At 36.3% G+C, this 16318-nt stretch overlaps 1 protein-coding gene across 1 annotated transcript in view; it reads left to right on the forward strand.

Moving 5' to 3' along the window:
- Positions 1–15143, forward strand: part of LOC121431279 — a 45822-nt gene extending 30679 nt beyond the window's left edge. The window contains exons 8-17 of the mRNA XM_041628788.1: positions 303–791; positions 1437–1607; positions 3765–3812; positions 4482–4578; positions 5321–5678; positions 7671–7727; positions 9022–9084; positions 9829–9918; positions 13646–13737; positions 15055–15143. Coding sequence (XP_041484722.1) covers positions 303–791; positions 1437–1607; positions 3765–3812; positions 4482–4578; positions 5321–5678; positions 7671–7727; positions 9022–9084; positions 9829–9918; positions 13646–13737; position 15055 — 1466 coding nt within the window. The 3' untranslated portion in view covers positions 15056–15143. The remainder of the gene's footprint in view (positions 1–302; positions 792–1436; positions 1608–3764; positions 3813–4481; positions 4579–5320; positions 5679–7670; positions 7728–9021; positions 9085–9828; positions 9919–13645; positions 13738–15054) is intronic.
- Positions 15144–16318: the final 1175 nt, after the last annotated feature.

The following is a 16318-nucleotide window of genomic DNA, read 5'->3' on the forward strand; positions in this document are numbered from 1 at the left end:
AATTTCAAATGTCACTTCTCAAAGAAATTCTTCTGAAAAACCTTTGCCTGAAAATCTCACAAGCAAAAAAAAAGAAATAATTAAGAAATAAACGTGAACTTATGACAGATCAAGAGTGAGGCAACCTCGTTTCATCATACAAATTCCATTTTCAGATCATCGAGTGTTTGTTTACTCATTCACTCATATCCCCAACCATCCTGTACTACCAAGATGAATACTTCTTTGTAGGCCTATCTTGACGTGATGTATCTTGTCTGAACCGCTTTCCAAATTATGTATTCCTTGAATATTGCTCTTAGTTTCAAACAACTCCTGTCCGGATTATTTTGGTGACATTGAGACATCGTGGTTGAGCAGAGATGTCGCCGAAATCCTTGTTCTTAACACTGGACGACCCTTACCTTGCCATGGCGTCATCGCACGCATCTCCTTCTACGCAGCAACGGTCAACGATATTACAGTCAGCGTATGGAGACGCGCATCCGGGAATGCGCTCCAACTGGTTGACATGACGCTGGTGACCCCCGAAAGAAGTGCAGCATTTGTGTCTGCCTTGCTACCGCGTACCCTCGGTTTTGCCCAAGGGGATCTCCTAGGCTTTTCCTCAGAGGACCTATCACCAATGGTTTACTCGGAAAGTGCTGCTCAGGCAACGGAACATACCATATACCCTTTCTCCAGCCTTGGGAATTATCCAGGATTGCAGGATGGCACGACCTTAGAGGTGGCTAACTCATCAGGGGTTCTTGTTTCAAAAAGAGTGTATTCCTGGAGGGTGACGATTGAGGGTGAGCTCGTTGGTCATCTTCCATCCATATCTAGGTTCTCGTCAAACATAAAGATATCATTTTATAAAGCTGAAATCTACCTGGCATGTTAGATTTAATTGGCATTGCCCAATTTCCTTGATATGACATTATCCTGACATGACTTCAGTTCGTTAAGTAGGCATACAAGTTTACGTTATAGTCCCCAAAAGGGAAATTCTTTTAACTAATTCCAGTACTTTTTTCATCACAATGGGATTCTATAGCACTTCCATAACTACCTTACCCTATCTAATAGCACTTCATTGCACTATGAATCTTCGTTTTGTCATGAACTCAAGAATTTTTTATACAAAGACCTTATTCGAAATGAATGGATTTGACAAATTCAGCTGTTACGACTTTATTTTATAAGTGACATCAACACCCTTATTCCTGCTTAACACCACAACAATATGTTCATATCGACGTTGTTATTACGTTATCACACGTAAATTGTTCCTAACATATTCGCACCTGGTGTTTGAAATAATATCATCACAATTTGTAGACCAGTAAAAGTGCAAACATTATATCACACGGGATTTTACCTAACACTAACACAATAACAAAAACGTGTTACCAGTTTACACCAAAACGGAATTACCTGCTGTCGTTCTCTCACAGATCGAGAATGTATTTACCCCACTTTGCCAAACGGCGCCATATCTCCGCCTGGAAATACGGCGTTCCTCGGAGACGAGATCACGATAACTTGCAATGCAGGATATGAAGCGCCATTCGACACAGCGGTATGCAAAGCCGACGGGACGTTCACAAATCCAGTACAGTGCAACAGTGAGTGAGATCCCCAATCTGGAAGTTTTATGTCCCCATCTTTTCAACTTATTTCATTATGGGATGGGGATCCTGGAGCGATTCTAAGAATCGAATCGGTGACTGCCGATTCATATCGTTATTATAAGATGTATAAAATCCCCTGTATATCACTTATCTCTTTCTTTCCCTGTCACACACACATACATACACACACACGACATTCTCTCTCTCTCTCTTTCTATCTTTCTCTCTCAATTCCCCTCTCTTACACACAGAAATTTACACCCTCACACACACACACGCACACACCCTCCCTCACACACACGCACACACCCTCCCTCACACACACGCACATACAAAGGTAGCATGAAATACATAGAGTAAGGCATATCTTTATAAAGGATACCATTCAGAACACTTGTGGAACTGGTTCGACATTCACCTTTAACATGTTTAAGTAAACTTTACAATAATTGATCCAAGAACTGATTTGACATCAAGAAGGAGTGTACATAAAAGGAGTTGAATATTTTGGGTCTTGCTTATTTTTTCTGCGAAATTATCATTCAATTGTGAATGCTGTTTTATTTATCTAATTTCAATCGCAAAGTTAAGAGGTAAAAAATTCTCCTTCATCTCGCTCTTTATTTCTTTCTTTCTGCAGAAAGATTTTCAAAAGCTAGTTTGTACTAATATTTAAGCTGCTTTAAATTACTGTAACAAACAAACAGCGTTCTCTCCTTTTCATTTCCTTTACTGTAACAAATCTTTTGTGCTATGAATATACTTTATTTCAGCTAAGCATTGAAAGCTTTTATCATGCTTAGTGTAAAATTGATTTCATTAATTTATCATTGCCTAGAGTATCTTTTTTTAAACCTTACTGGACAATATGCTTCTGACATTGGGTAGACTACAGCCCCAAATTGGTTGGACACGTAATTACCCTCGTGCAGGTTAAAATTTTACCCAATATTTTTTTACAGTGAAGGCTATAGTGGAATAAGGATGCAATAAGCTTTTAAAGATTTATATTCATATGATAAGAAGTATTAGCAAGGGGGAAGGGGGGGGAGATGGAGGGAGTTCGAAAACAACTGATGAAAACCCGAATGAGAGAGAAATATACAACCCCAAAAAGGAATAGAAACAAGACAAACTTAGTTAGGTTTGATAATGAATGAGAACTTGACGTCGAGAGTAAATTCCATTGTCAATTAATGTTGATCGATTTCTTTCATTACCCCTCTTTCAATTTACTAGGAAATTTGGAGCATTCATTACACAGCACGTAATAAACTACAATTCGCTATTTAGAACAGACCACTTTAGTTTGATAAAACACAAACAAACGCTTAATAGTGAGCACATTACTACGAAACCTGAAGTGAGAGTAATAATTGGTCGTTTAGAATACTAATTAGCGAAGAGTGGTAAATTTGCTTGACCTTCATAATAGAATGTCATTATTTGTATAAAAAAACAATGTCTTAATAGAGAAACCCCAGGGCATCAATTTGTAGCTGTTCACAATATACCGGGTGTAGTCAATTATTGTATATGTATTTTTATAATGCCCACAATGTAGTTGTAATATTTATACCAAGGAGACGAGGGGAAAGGGGAGGGGCTTCATACCTAGGCCTGTGAACTGCTCCCCCATTGTATTTAAATGGTGATATAAGGTTGATTAAATATCAATAGCCGAATTTGACACACACATACACACAAAGTTTAAATTTCTCATCACATGTGATTCCAATTCTTATGTAACCATCTAGAAGTGATAAATACAATAATTTCTTAGTAATTACAGTATTGGAAAAGAAAACAGATATCATTACAGACGTACCATGAAATATCTATCAATGTTTGACTTCCCATAATACTCAAAACCAAACCTCACGTCTAACTTTTGAATATGGGTTCAATAATACGACCACATTAGTTTAAACATTTTTCATTGTTTTTAGCCCCCTTACCTCCTTATTCCCCATCCACAGTATTCAATCGTTGCAAAGTTAGAGCAATATGTTCTTGGCAGATGTAAATGGTTAGATATGGAAATAATGATTAAGTTATTTCAAAGTTATCTGTTCAGTAGATGTACTTGTATCTATACTATCCCTTATTGTATTTTATCATTCCGAATTATTTTACATTTTTCACCTGCAGTTGTGTTCGTCCCGTTCGATGGGCTTACTTTAACCCATTTCATTATCCGTAAGTAGACAAATTATAATTGAATAAGTAGTAGAACAGTAATGATGCCATGATTTGGAAATTTGGTGGATCATTTGATTTTTCCTTAACAAACACATTGTATTTGTTTTCTTCAAGATAGTTTTACACATATCATTATTGTTTGTAGCCACTGTCATTTTTTTTATTCCTTTATAACAAAATGATATTGCAAAAGTAAGCATGATTGTCTAGAAAATTCAACATTATATTCTATGATTTCTTGCATTCACCTTCACTGTATTTATCTTATCATGGACCGATATGTTTCTATGCTCCATATTTTTATTCAAGAAGATCAGAGTAGAAATAAAAACAATATTTATAGATGTAATATTTTAAAAGAAATCCCAAAATATATAAAATTTAACTAACATCTATCCAGATTACTACACCAATTATCAAGTAGATTTTCCAATTTGTGAACAAGTGAAAATGTTGAAAAAGAAAAACAGGAAGAAAAAGTAATAGAGAGGTGAAAGAGCATAATAAACTAGTCGTGCCTTTCTATGTTTACCCATACACGTGAAAAAAAAAGTTATCTTGCCGAACCCCCCCCCCCCCTTCAATCAAAATACCAAGGCGTCGTCCCTGCAAAGGGGTTTTGAACGTTCAAAGAGCCCGGATAATCTGGCATCGTTTTTTTTTCAGTTCTCGTTGGTATTGGGGTGCTGTTCTTACTGGTGGTATTCGGCTCATGCTTCTACATATTTTGTTCTGGACGTACTAAAGGTGCTAAGGCAGAAAGGTAACCATATAAATCAGACAATAATCATGATAATAGTGTTCTGCGATGCAGATGCCATCTTGACTTTAATACCGATGATGATGATAAACGGTGATGAAAAATGCCATGATGTCAATAAATATGAAGATTATTATGAAGATGACGCGCGCGATTATGATTATAACAATGATATTTTAATAATAGCTATGACGATGTAAACGTCTATGATGATGATGATGATACTAATGATAAATATTCTTGTTGGTTGAATTGCTGACAGTAACCCTGGCCATTGCATAATGAGATGAAATCAGATATTGCTGAAAAAAGAAGATAAGATCAAGAAGATGAAGATAACTACGACGATGAAGAAGAAGAATAGTGTTTGTCACGAGATTCGAAGTAATAATGATAATTATCAGTAGAAGAAGAAGAAACGGTAGTTGTAGCAGTAGTAGTAGTAGTATTAGTCGTCGTCAGAGGTGGTGGTAGGAGTATTAGTATAGTACTACTAGTAGTAGTAGAAGTAGTACTGCTAGTAGTAATAGTAGTAGTAGAAGTAGTAGTAGTAGTAGTAGTAGTAGTAGTAGTAGTAGTAGTAGTAGTGGTAGTGGTAGTGGTAGTAGTAGTAGTTAGTAGTAGTTAGTACTAATGATATTACGGGAGGAGGCAAAATTAGGGGTAGAATATAGCATACTATACATATTATTTCATCGTCGATGATTTTTGTCGACATGAGTCGACTAATATTTCATTTGAACAGGGATATCGCCGATGGTGCAGCTGGAGGAGGCGAATCTTACCTAATCCCTATGGGCATGCCACCAAGTAATGGCCATGGAAAAAAGAATGGCATCGAAAATACATCATTCGTCAACGAAGTCCCGCGCGACATCGAAAATGGTAACGTAGCGCCCGCCGACCCGAACACGAATAGGATGGTGAACATTGAAATGCCGGAAGAAGAGCCTCCGCAGGTTCCGGAGTCGAGTCCTCCTGAGATGCCAAAGGAGCCCATCGAATCTCCGGCGCTTGCTGATGACATTCCCAATGGATCTGAAGGGCCCGATGAGCAAACGACGACTCCAGAAATACCAGAACCTGATTATGACGATGAACCTGTACGTATCAACCTATTCCTCCCACTTTAATGTGTTGCAGTATATCGGTTATTTTGGTATACTGAAAGAAAATATGTGTCCAATTCACGCAAGGTGTAATGTGATATATTTTTCTGGCAATTTAATTGTTAAGAAAGATGGTGCATTTAGGATTCAAGAAAGTCAGATTGACAAAGAGTTCAGTCATCCTGAAAGTCTAATGTAGATTTTCTAACATAAAGGGTTTAATAAAAAGTTACGAGTTCGAGTCAGTTTTCTCACTTCATTCAACGCCAAAAAGCTTTTGAATGAATCTTGCGCATAATTACAGATTGCTGAAAATTAGCAGCTTAGCCTTAGGTATGAATTTGGATTGCTCATTGGTATCAAATTTGGATTGCTCATTACAGCCATTACAATATACATATATCATGTTTTTCGTTTAGTCATGTTAGTGCAATGCCTTGCGCTATCATTGATTTATAACTCTTTATGAAATTATGTTACGTACATGATGTACGCTGTTATTCCGTCTACGTGCGGGGAACATTTTCGACATGATGAAATGAATTTAAAATACAAATTCATAATGGCTTATTTCCTGTTATGTACATCGCATTCTATCTCAATTTGTATCGAAACAGATAATTAATAGTCCATCTTTAGCGTAACCCAAGCTTGAAACTTCCGTCTTAAACGGAAGCTTGGCCTTGTACTGTCATGGTAGTAAGCTTAATGCTTCTCTGGTTCTCCGATACTAAAAGAATTATAGTTGGCATTACTTATGCTGCTAAACTCTCAAGATTATTATTCTTTTTTAATATAAAGAAAAAATACAAGATTGATATAATTCAGAGATTATCCTGACAAAACAGCGTTGTTAAAACCGTTATATTAATCAATGGCCAACCCAATCATTCAGTATATCCTCAATTTCAGTCATGTTTCTTCTTTGGATATCGAGATACACCTTCTCAAATTTGAGAGAATAAAAACAACTTGGAAGAAAGAATTAGGATACCAATGAAAATCCACAAAATCCACGGGAGTATGCAGGATTTTAATAAGCCGGTTCGTAGTTCCCCTCTGCGCATGATCAGAAGATTCTGCGCATGATCAGAGGAAAGTGACCTGGCGGTTTAAAATTCAATGAGATAAGCACTAACCGTTGATGTATACATTATTTTGAATTGTGTTTTTTTCATTTACATCCACGAAAAACAACAATGCGTCCACGAACGATTGGTATTTCACAGTTTGCCAAGCATATTGCGTGACACTACACTATGCATTGAAAGTTAGAAATGCAACAAATACCTTCAAAGAGTGTTCACTGATGTGCTATTCTAGTCACCTGGGTCCCGTAACACAAAGGTTAGCGATTGATCGTACGCTTGATTTTCACGATTGATTGTACATTGTAGTCAATGCAGTCAATCGTAGTAAAAATGTTCTGCGATCATTGCTAAGTTTTGTGATATCGGCCCCTGGTCTATTCAACTTATTCATCCTGCTATGTAAGACATGCTCATGTAATATCTTGCTTTGAAACCTGCCTATCACAATGAAAGAAATTGTCATTTGACCAAAATTGAACATGAAGTAACGACGAACTGGTTTATTAGAAGTTTCTTACAAGAATGCCAATGGGCCTTCCAACCAAATGTCAAAAGGCTTTCGTCAGCAGGAGCGATTCTGAAGCTATTCTGTTTTAGAAGCAAGATGTATAATCGAGATTATTGGTCGGACTCGTCCGCCCCCCCCCCCCATTCCATACCTGTTGGCTCTTACCTTTCTTACACTTTGGGTTCTTACCTTTTTTTACAGAGCACCGTTCCACTTTGTTCCCTCGATGCTCGCTCATTATTTCACCCGAATATCATGAAAAATATGAAATGAAGTGCATTTTTCTTCCCTCGTGTAAATAGACATTGCTCTCTCAGCTACTGTCCTTCGAGTCCTTTTAAACCATGGTATAACTAACATGCTCTGCCTCTTTCCCTTTGCAAGCAGATTCCACCTCCACCTACAAGTCCACCACCGCCTCCTCCGCCGGAGTTCGAAGACGCGGTAATTGATGCCTTTCTTCAGCTTTCTTTGCACCCTTTATGAATTATAATCTTATCACCCATTAACGCATTGCGTAGTTATCTAGCTCAAATGATCTACATGTATATTCATATGCTGCTTTTTCATCATTCATATTTTCATAATATTAATTTTAAAAATCTGATATCTATATTGCTATTAATTTTCGTGGATGTATGTTAAACAGCGACAAAATAGTCGCCACATTCAAACATTTAGTTGTAGGCCTCATAACACGTAAATGTACCGCACTTCACAAACCCAGTCTAGCTAACTTTCTGTGCATATTCGTTATTGACCAACTTTTTATCCTACTTCTACTACTACTACTTCTACTACTACCACTACTACTACTACTACTACTACTACTACTACTACTACTACTACTACTACTACTACTACTACTACTACTACTACAACTACTACTACTACTACTACAACTACTACTACTACTTCTACTAATACTACTTACTGCTGCTGCTGCTGCTACTACGTGTATGGATGGGTGAAAGTAACTCTAGCAGAACATAAAAAATATTTATTTAATTAGTGCATCACATTTTCTTTATTTCACTTCCAAAGTATTTTCTGCTTGATACTTTGTAACATATATTTGTTTTCCAGTCGAATTTGTTAGCATGTTTCCTTTAGCTTTGCCCCCACATTTTCTTTGTGCTTTTATTTTTTCATCTACACTGTTTTTGGTCAACTTAGATTCCATCATATTTCCTTTGTTATATTATCACACAAAGATAATATTTACGATTTAACCTTATAAATTTGAAATTTAACCCTTATCAAACATCATATTTGGTTGCACATAGATTTCTACATGATATATCCGGCTTTATAACTATCTAATTGTTATTACTCCATGGCATACCTTCGTATTCATGATTCAACGGATTCTTATCTCTTCATTAATTTCTTTTTACGCACACCTGACAAAAAACCAATGATGAACAAGGCACAAGAAATATATTTGTACACTATATGAGTTTTTTTTTCATATTCTCATCAAGCTGAATGACTTTCTTTTCATCGAACCAAGTATGAGTTCTTGTGCATCTTACGAGGACGTTTAGACATTCATACATCACCCCTACCATGGACCTACAACAAGGTCCATGTCCCCACACACCCATTTATTCTTTATATTTTTGGTCTTCATTTTCTACGCTCATGATATAAGCTTTAGCAATTTGTTGGTTGTGCCCCACTAAATATATATCCTTTTTTTCATGCCTGCATGCTTACAATGTTTTAATCGTCGTAGTTTATGCCTCAGTCGCCGACCTTTCCGCCTTTACCTACACCTGTTCGTACGCAGTATAAAATGGTAAATAGAATTATTTGCAGTGTTGTGGAGTGAAATTATGATCTTTCCTTAGTTATCGCATATCACAAGCGTTGTTCTGTTGACAGTGTTTTTTTTTCAATATACAGTATATATATATATATATATATATATATACATATATATTTGTTTTTGTCGAGTTATTTGCCATATTGTCTTAGAAGAACACATGACATTAATACTCAAATTCCCTTCTAAAAGCTGTTTCATTGTGATTATTCTTAGTCAGTATTAGGGGCAGAAATCTATATCAAACTGAATGCATGATTTATCAATTTAAGGAGAATAAATATCTTAATGATTATGTGCTCATAACGAATAAACGATCTGACTGGGAGAATTGCGTTTTGACACAGTTAAGCCAAAACTGTCATGGATTGAAACATCTTTTTCGTCTTAAGAATCCTCTTCCAAAAATCAATGTTTGACCACACCAGGAGCTTTTACTGTATAATAGTATTCGGCCTTTGTTTTAATAATGGGGACAGACAGTCAAAATCAGTCACTGGCATTTTCGCCTTTATCAGAAAACAATGACTAATGAATATGGATGAACTTAACTTGCATTCTTGTAAAAAAAAAATCATCACTATTGCGAATAGGACGACAAGTAGGAGGATTTTTGTCACATTGGTCTCTTTTTCTATTATGTATACAAAAGAAGATATTATTCCTATTTAAAAAAAATACATTGTTTCTTCTGTCGAATTCATTTTCAAATCGTAGTATTCGCCCCCAGTTTCGCCAACCTTTCCTCTGCCACCTACACCTCTTCATTTACGTTATGACCAGGAATCAGTGTCATCATACAGCTCGGTAAATCGGCAACGCCGTTTTGTGTTGCAGTGAAAAGCGTGTTCTTGCTGTTTGACTTTAACAATACTTTTTACCCTTTAAACCCCCTAAGATTCAAATTTGACGCTCACTTTGATCACGTGCTAGATATCAATATTCTGTTCATGCTTGCATTTCAGTGTGAGGAATTAAAATGACCGAATAATATGCATTAATGCTATATCTCCGACGATTCAAACTTATCGCTCATAGAAACAAAATGCAGATTTTTAAAAAATGCCTTCGCGTTTCCAAGCGGATATCGCTTTATCGCGTAACATTTTCTGCTATCAACACTGCTTACCAACTCACATCTTATTAATGGAACCAATTTCCCTTTTAAAGTGTTTCAGCAGGAGTTTTGTATCATTATTGTTAGTATTTTTATGACCATTATTGCAATTATAATTTTCATTAATGATCACCAACAATATCATATTCGTTATTGTTTTTATTATTACCATTAATAACATGCATTTCCAGTACTTTTATTGTTATTTTTGTCAACACCGGTTTTATTAATGTTATCATCATCTATCCCCAATACACATTTAACGCATTTTGATTCTTGATATTGTATCTTTGAGCATTTAATCAGTTTTATTCATGAATATTTTTTATGATATAGGCCTATACATTTTTTTTAATTTGATATCCATCTGTTTTCCTTGCATGAGCAATGTTTTGGGTGAATTAACTGTATGCCTAACCTTTGATATTACCTGCACAAATGGTTTGTTTTCTTGTTATTTTAGTTCGTTTTGTTTAACCTTGCAAGTTTATCATTTTTGCACTTGTCACTTTTATTCCTTTCGTAACAGCATGCGCAGATTGTATACCGTTCACCCCAACCACCATCCCAAATACCATTACCTATTCCTTCCCCTCCTCCCCCTCCCCCTCCTCCTCCTCCCCTCCCCCTCCTCCTCCTCCTCCCCCCTCCTCCTCCTCCTCCCCCTCCTCCTGTTCATAACTCCACTCCGTCCCGATCCTCATCTACAGAGCATAACATTCTTTCTGGCTTTCCAAACGATCGTAGGCCCACCTCCTTGAAAACATCCGTAATGTCTGAACGGCTCGAATCACCCAAATTGTTAACTATCGATTCGAATTGGGCTTTAAGGTCTCCTGACGATACACTCAAGACTAATATTCCAAATGATCAATTCATTACTGAACTGACAGGCTCCCTCGGTCAAAGACTACCCGTGGGTCCAGGAGCACCTGATGTACCTCATGTTGGTGTCTTGGGCGGCCAGGTCCCATCTTTCTCACAATCTGCGCTTGAACATCCGCATGCAGAATTACCAAACATTACTGCTGCTTCAATACCTAAAGGTCTAACTGGTTCGAAATTTTCAAAATCTTTGAAAAAACTGTTTCCAATGTCCTCAAAGGCTAAACTACCTCAGAAAATTCCAAACGATCTATCTGAAGACATCACGGTACCATCTACAGGTTTGACCCCTAAATCATTACTTAAAAGTACGGGTTCTTTTTTAAATGATGAAGTTATTCTGTCAGACAAAGTGACTAATATGACTTCTGTTCCAGCATTGACAGTAACAAAGCAAGGCCTTCCTAAAGGCAATTCCTCATTAGAGACTTCTGTCTCAGAGTCGCGCAAAAATGCTGCAGTAAGCTTCCTCAAAAAGGCGGCAAAGAAATTGGCCCCAATAGTTGCAGAGCAGGTTCAGGGAGCTATTATCTCAGAATTGCCAGAGGATTTCCAAGATGCCATTCCAGAATCGGCCTTAGAAATCATGCCAAATGTTGTCGAAGACTTGACCGATCAAGCTCTTTCGGAAGCGCAAAAAGAAGTCGTGGCGGGTACAGAAAAACCTGGAAAGAAAAGTGCTGTCAGCTTCTTGAAAAAGGCAGGCAAGAAATTGGGCCCTGTGATCGCGAAAAACATTGGCGGTGCAGTAATGTCTGAGATGGGTGTTCCAGAAGATCTTCAGGAGACCATTTCTGGACCGGTAGGTTCCATACTCATTGAATCTGCGAAAGATCTTGTAAATGGAAATATATCTGATGAATTTCTTGATGAAATACCTCCAGTACCGATGCCAGATTCAGTGGCACTACCGAAAGGTCGAAAATCTAAGTTTGGGAAAATAGGGATGAAATTAGGACAAGTAGCTGCCAAACAGGCCGCTGGGGCTGTAATGTCTGAAATGGGTCTTCCCGAAGAACTTCAAGAGTCTGTTTCAGGATCAATGGGATCTGTACTTGCGAAATCCACAAAGGCAGCTGTATCCGCGAGTTTATTTGAAACTGGGTTAAATGGGTTGCCTGAAGAACTCCCCTCAATACCAAAGTCTGATGAATCAGTCGGAATTCCAAAAAGTCAAAAATCAAAATTTGGAAAACTAGGAAAGAAATTAGTAAAAATCGCTACCAAACAAGCAGCTGGTGCCGTAATGTCTGAAATGGGAGTTCCCGAAGAGATACAGGAAACCCTTTCAGGACCAATGGGCTCTATGCTCGAAAAATCAGCCAAAGTTGCCTTATCTGGGAACATTTCTGAAGCTATATCTGGTGGGCTTCCCGAAGAACTGTCCTCAGTTCCGATACAAAAGTCGATTCCGAAAGGCCTTACTGCAAAATTTGGAAAGGGAAAGCAAGCCTCACTAAAAGGTGAGGTACCACATTCAATGTCAAAGAATATCCCTTCCAACATGTCCAATGGTTTAGTTCCTTCTCAGTTTTTCAGAGGCCGCTCCTCCCTACCAGACACAAAGTCATCCATGTCCTCAACTATACCTTCACCACCCCCTCCACCTCCCCTTCCACCTGCATCCATGCCTGGATCCAACATGTCCAAAGGGTTATCACTTGCACCCTCTATTAAATCTCCTCCTTTGGTGACGGGAAAATCTTCGTTTGATGGGAAAGGTTTAACTGCAAAATTACCAAGTGGTGCAACATCCCTATCAGATTTGCGAGTTCCAGACTCGGTGCGTTTTACTTCATTTGTATCTCTAGCAAATTTGTTAGATTTTTTTTGCAAGAGATCTGTCTCTCTCTTTCTCTCTCTCTTCCTCTTTTTGCTCCTCTCCATCGATCTTTTTTTTCTATCACACATCCCATCTTTTATACATGTACGTTCTCATAATTATTCTGAGTCAATTTCTTTTTTAACCCCGTCTTGTGTGGTTTTATGGTATTTTTTTTCTTTGACACTAATTCTTACTTCCCCAGCATTATTCTGTTGTTTTCTTATTTATTTAAATTCTGCTGTAATCATTCTCTTCCAAATGAAGTTACAAAGTTGGATACTTGCATGAAAGGGCAGTGGTAAATTTGTCTTTCATAAAAAACAAGGTGTAAGATAAGGCCAAAACCCTCAATATCTTTATTGTTCATGCTTCGTACTTTTTACAATTTCATCATGAAATAAATGATGATGGTCAATATTTCAATTTCATCATTATAGAATTACAAGCACGTTATAACTTATTTTTTACACACCTGATCATTTAAAAGGTGATTTCTAACTAGCTGCATTCGGGTATTAAAAATGAATTTACAAAGAACCCGCAGCCATTTAGTTGAGGTTTTGTCTCCGTTTCCTACTAATCCCATCCTTGTTCATGATTAACATTCCATCATCTAATTACCTCCATTCACATTCATTTTATTCTAATTTTCTTTTTTTTTATGTAACCATGTTGACATTTCATCAAACCTCACTTCTTGGATTCAGCCTCCATCTAATGTAACTACCGGGAACTCAAATGGTCCTCCCGTTGTCCCCGCCCCTCCACCACCGCCACCACTTCCACCGTCATTACTCTGGTAATCCATAATACCGCTATATAGTGCAGCATAGTATATTTTTATTTGAATAGCAGTAGCTTATGGTATGTGATCCTCTGGTGCTTTTTCGTAATGTTGATAAATACGTGAATCCGAAAACCAAGCCACTTTATTGGAAGTAAAAGTCATTAATTGATTTTGTTTATGATTTTAAGTCGATTCTTTATTCTAACTATTAAAACAGTTAGAGACGATCCTATCATTGATTGTATTTGTTGAAATATGGCAGTAATTTGCTTCAGCTATAAGCGATTTCATCCCTTACTATAAAACAAAATATTTGCCTTTTGCAGTCGTTTTATGATGAATCTCCTACTTAGCATATTATTATCATCATCACAGAATTGCGATTGGTGAATATTGAAAGCGAGCTATCATCAGGGGAAGTACAGCGCTAGGCATCGAATATCATCACATTATATTCCTCCATTCATCATCATCATCATCTTCTTCTTCTTTTTCTTCTTCATATCATCATCATCATCATTATTATTATTATTATCATCATCATCACTATCATCATCATCATCATCATCACAATCAGTATCACTATCATCATCATCAAAGTTATCATCATTATCATCATCATCACCACCATTATCATCATCACCACCTCGTCATCTTTGCCCCTTTTCAGCTTTACCATCAACTTCTTATTCTCTCCATCGAAGATAAAAGTTTCCCACTCTAGATCAGCCACCTCCCTGTTCATATTAATTATCATCATTCATCTTGTTTTATTCCACTTTGTTTACTTCAATTCCTAACAAACTCTACTGATCACCAGATCATTCTCAATCTCCAAAATACATTATTGGTATATACATAGGGTACATGATCTAAAAGCCTGTTTTATGTGAGGTTCCTCTAATACAGGTAGCCTATTCAATTTTGCTCAGTTCTTAAGAGTCCTGTGTTACAAATTCATTTGAACAAACAGTGTAATTTCATATCCGTTGTAATACATTGAAAATATATTAAAACATTTTCTGCATTGTGATATGGACTATTAGCATATCTCCCATTTTTTGCACTCTCAAAGACCGTATCATTCACAACACCATACACCATTTTGCCGAATGAATTGATATCGGGAGACCCATGTTTTATGTTCCTCTCAAGTTCAATGTACATTAAGACTATATCTATACCTCATTCACTTAAATGATTAAATAATTTTAACAAAAACGGCTCCATATATTCAAATTGATATGGGTTAGATAATAATTTGTGATTTCCTTAACCCATGTTACTCCTAGAACTAACTCTAATTTTCATATTCTCTTTCTCTAACAGAACCCAGTGGATGATTCGAATGCTGAACAACCCTCTTCTGTTCTCCCAAATGAGGAAGTTCTTTACTAAAGTTGATCATAACCCATTAATTCCCAATTTAAAATACACTGATAATGTACATCGGTACGGTTACTTAGCACGATGATAACAAGAATAATTGTTAGTATTAATAAAATTAAATGTGGTCTTTTTCTTATGAACTTAATGATTAAACAAGATTATTTTGAAGTGTAAATCTTAATGTGCTTTAAATGCAACATGAAAGGATCACCTCCTTCTCCCTATGCAGTTTATCTTGGGATTTTTTTTATAGACACCTTAAAGTAAGGTCGTAGACAAGATCAGGTAACCAAAACAAAACAAACCGTAATTGAATCGTGACAATCATTTCCCGAAGAAATTAGCAATTGCAAGATATCTTAGCATTTCAGCAAGCGTTCACGATTGTGTTCGATTTTGTAATATTATTTAGGTTTTATTACAATGAAGAAATAACACATATGTGTTAGTAATAAAACATCATGTTATCAAAAGCCATTATCAGGAATAAAGATAACCTTTGAAAACAGACAAGAATGTGAATAAATCAATGCAATGATATTCATTCACATCCGGAGGTGGTTGAATGTGAGCGATTTTCAAGAAAACCATTAAAACGAAGAGATTAACATAATAACTATATCATACATTTAACCTTATCATTAAAAGTTAACCCAATATAGATTTAAATGGTGCACATATTAATATGATGCACCTTGTGATGTATATATTCTAGTAACAATAATACATTAATCAGTATATGTAAGTAATGTTATGTATAAATTTTTCTGAAATATATCATGGACTTTCTTAATTTTTGATTATTTGTTAATTATTTTGATACAGGTTCTTACTGATCAACATTATATAATGTTTAGAGTAACCAAGCTAAATGTTTGCGTCTATATTATCTTTTTATAAAAGACGAATTCAGAAGAAATAATATGAAATGATGTATGCATTATTTTTTAGCCAAAATGAGATCATTTAGAATCGAATTTGCAAGGCTAAAGTTTTAATTGTTTATCTATTCAAAGTATCGGTAGTAAATGGTATTGGGTAATCATGGGCTGATCTGATCTGATGATATGTTTATATTACTTGCATATTTATATCAATTTTATTTGCATTTTAAACTTTATTTTCTTATAAATGTGCCATTCAAAATTGTTGTATATGTATGCAAACTAAGTATGTCACGAATCTGAATATTGAACATGTTTTA

The sequence above is a fragment of the Lytechinus variegatus genome, chromosome 17, assembly GCF_018143015.1.
Source record: "Lytechinus variegatus isolate NC3 chromosome 17, Lvar_3.0, whole genome shotgun sequence".
Taxonomy (NCBI): Eukaryota; Metazoa; Echinodermata; class Echinoidea; order Temnopleuroida; family Toxopneustidae; genus Lytechinus; species Lytechinus variegatus.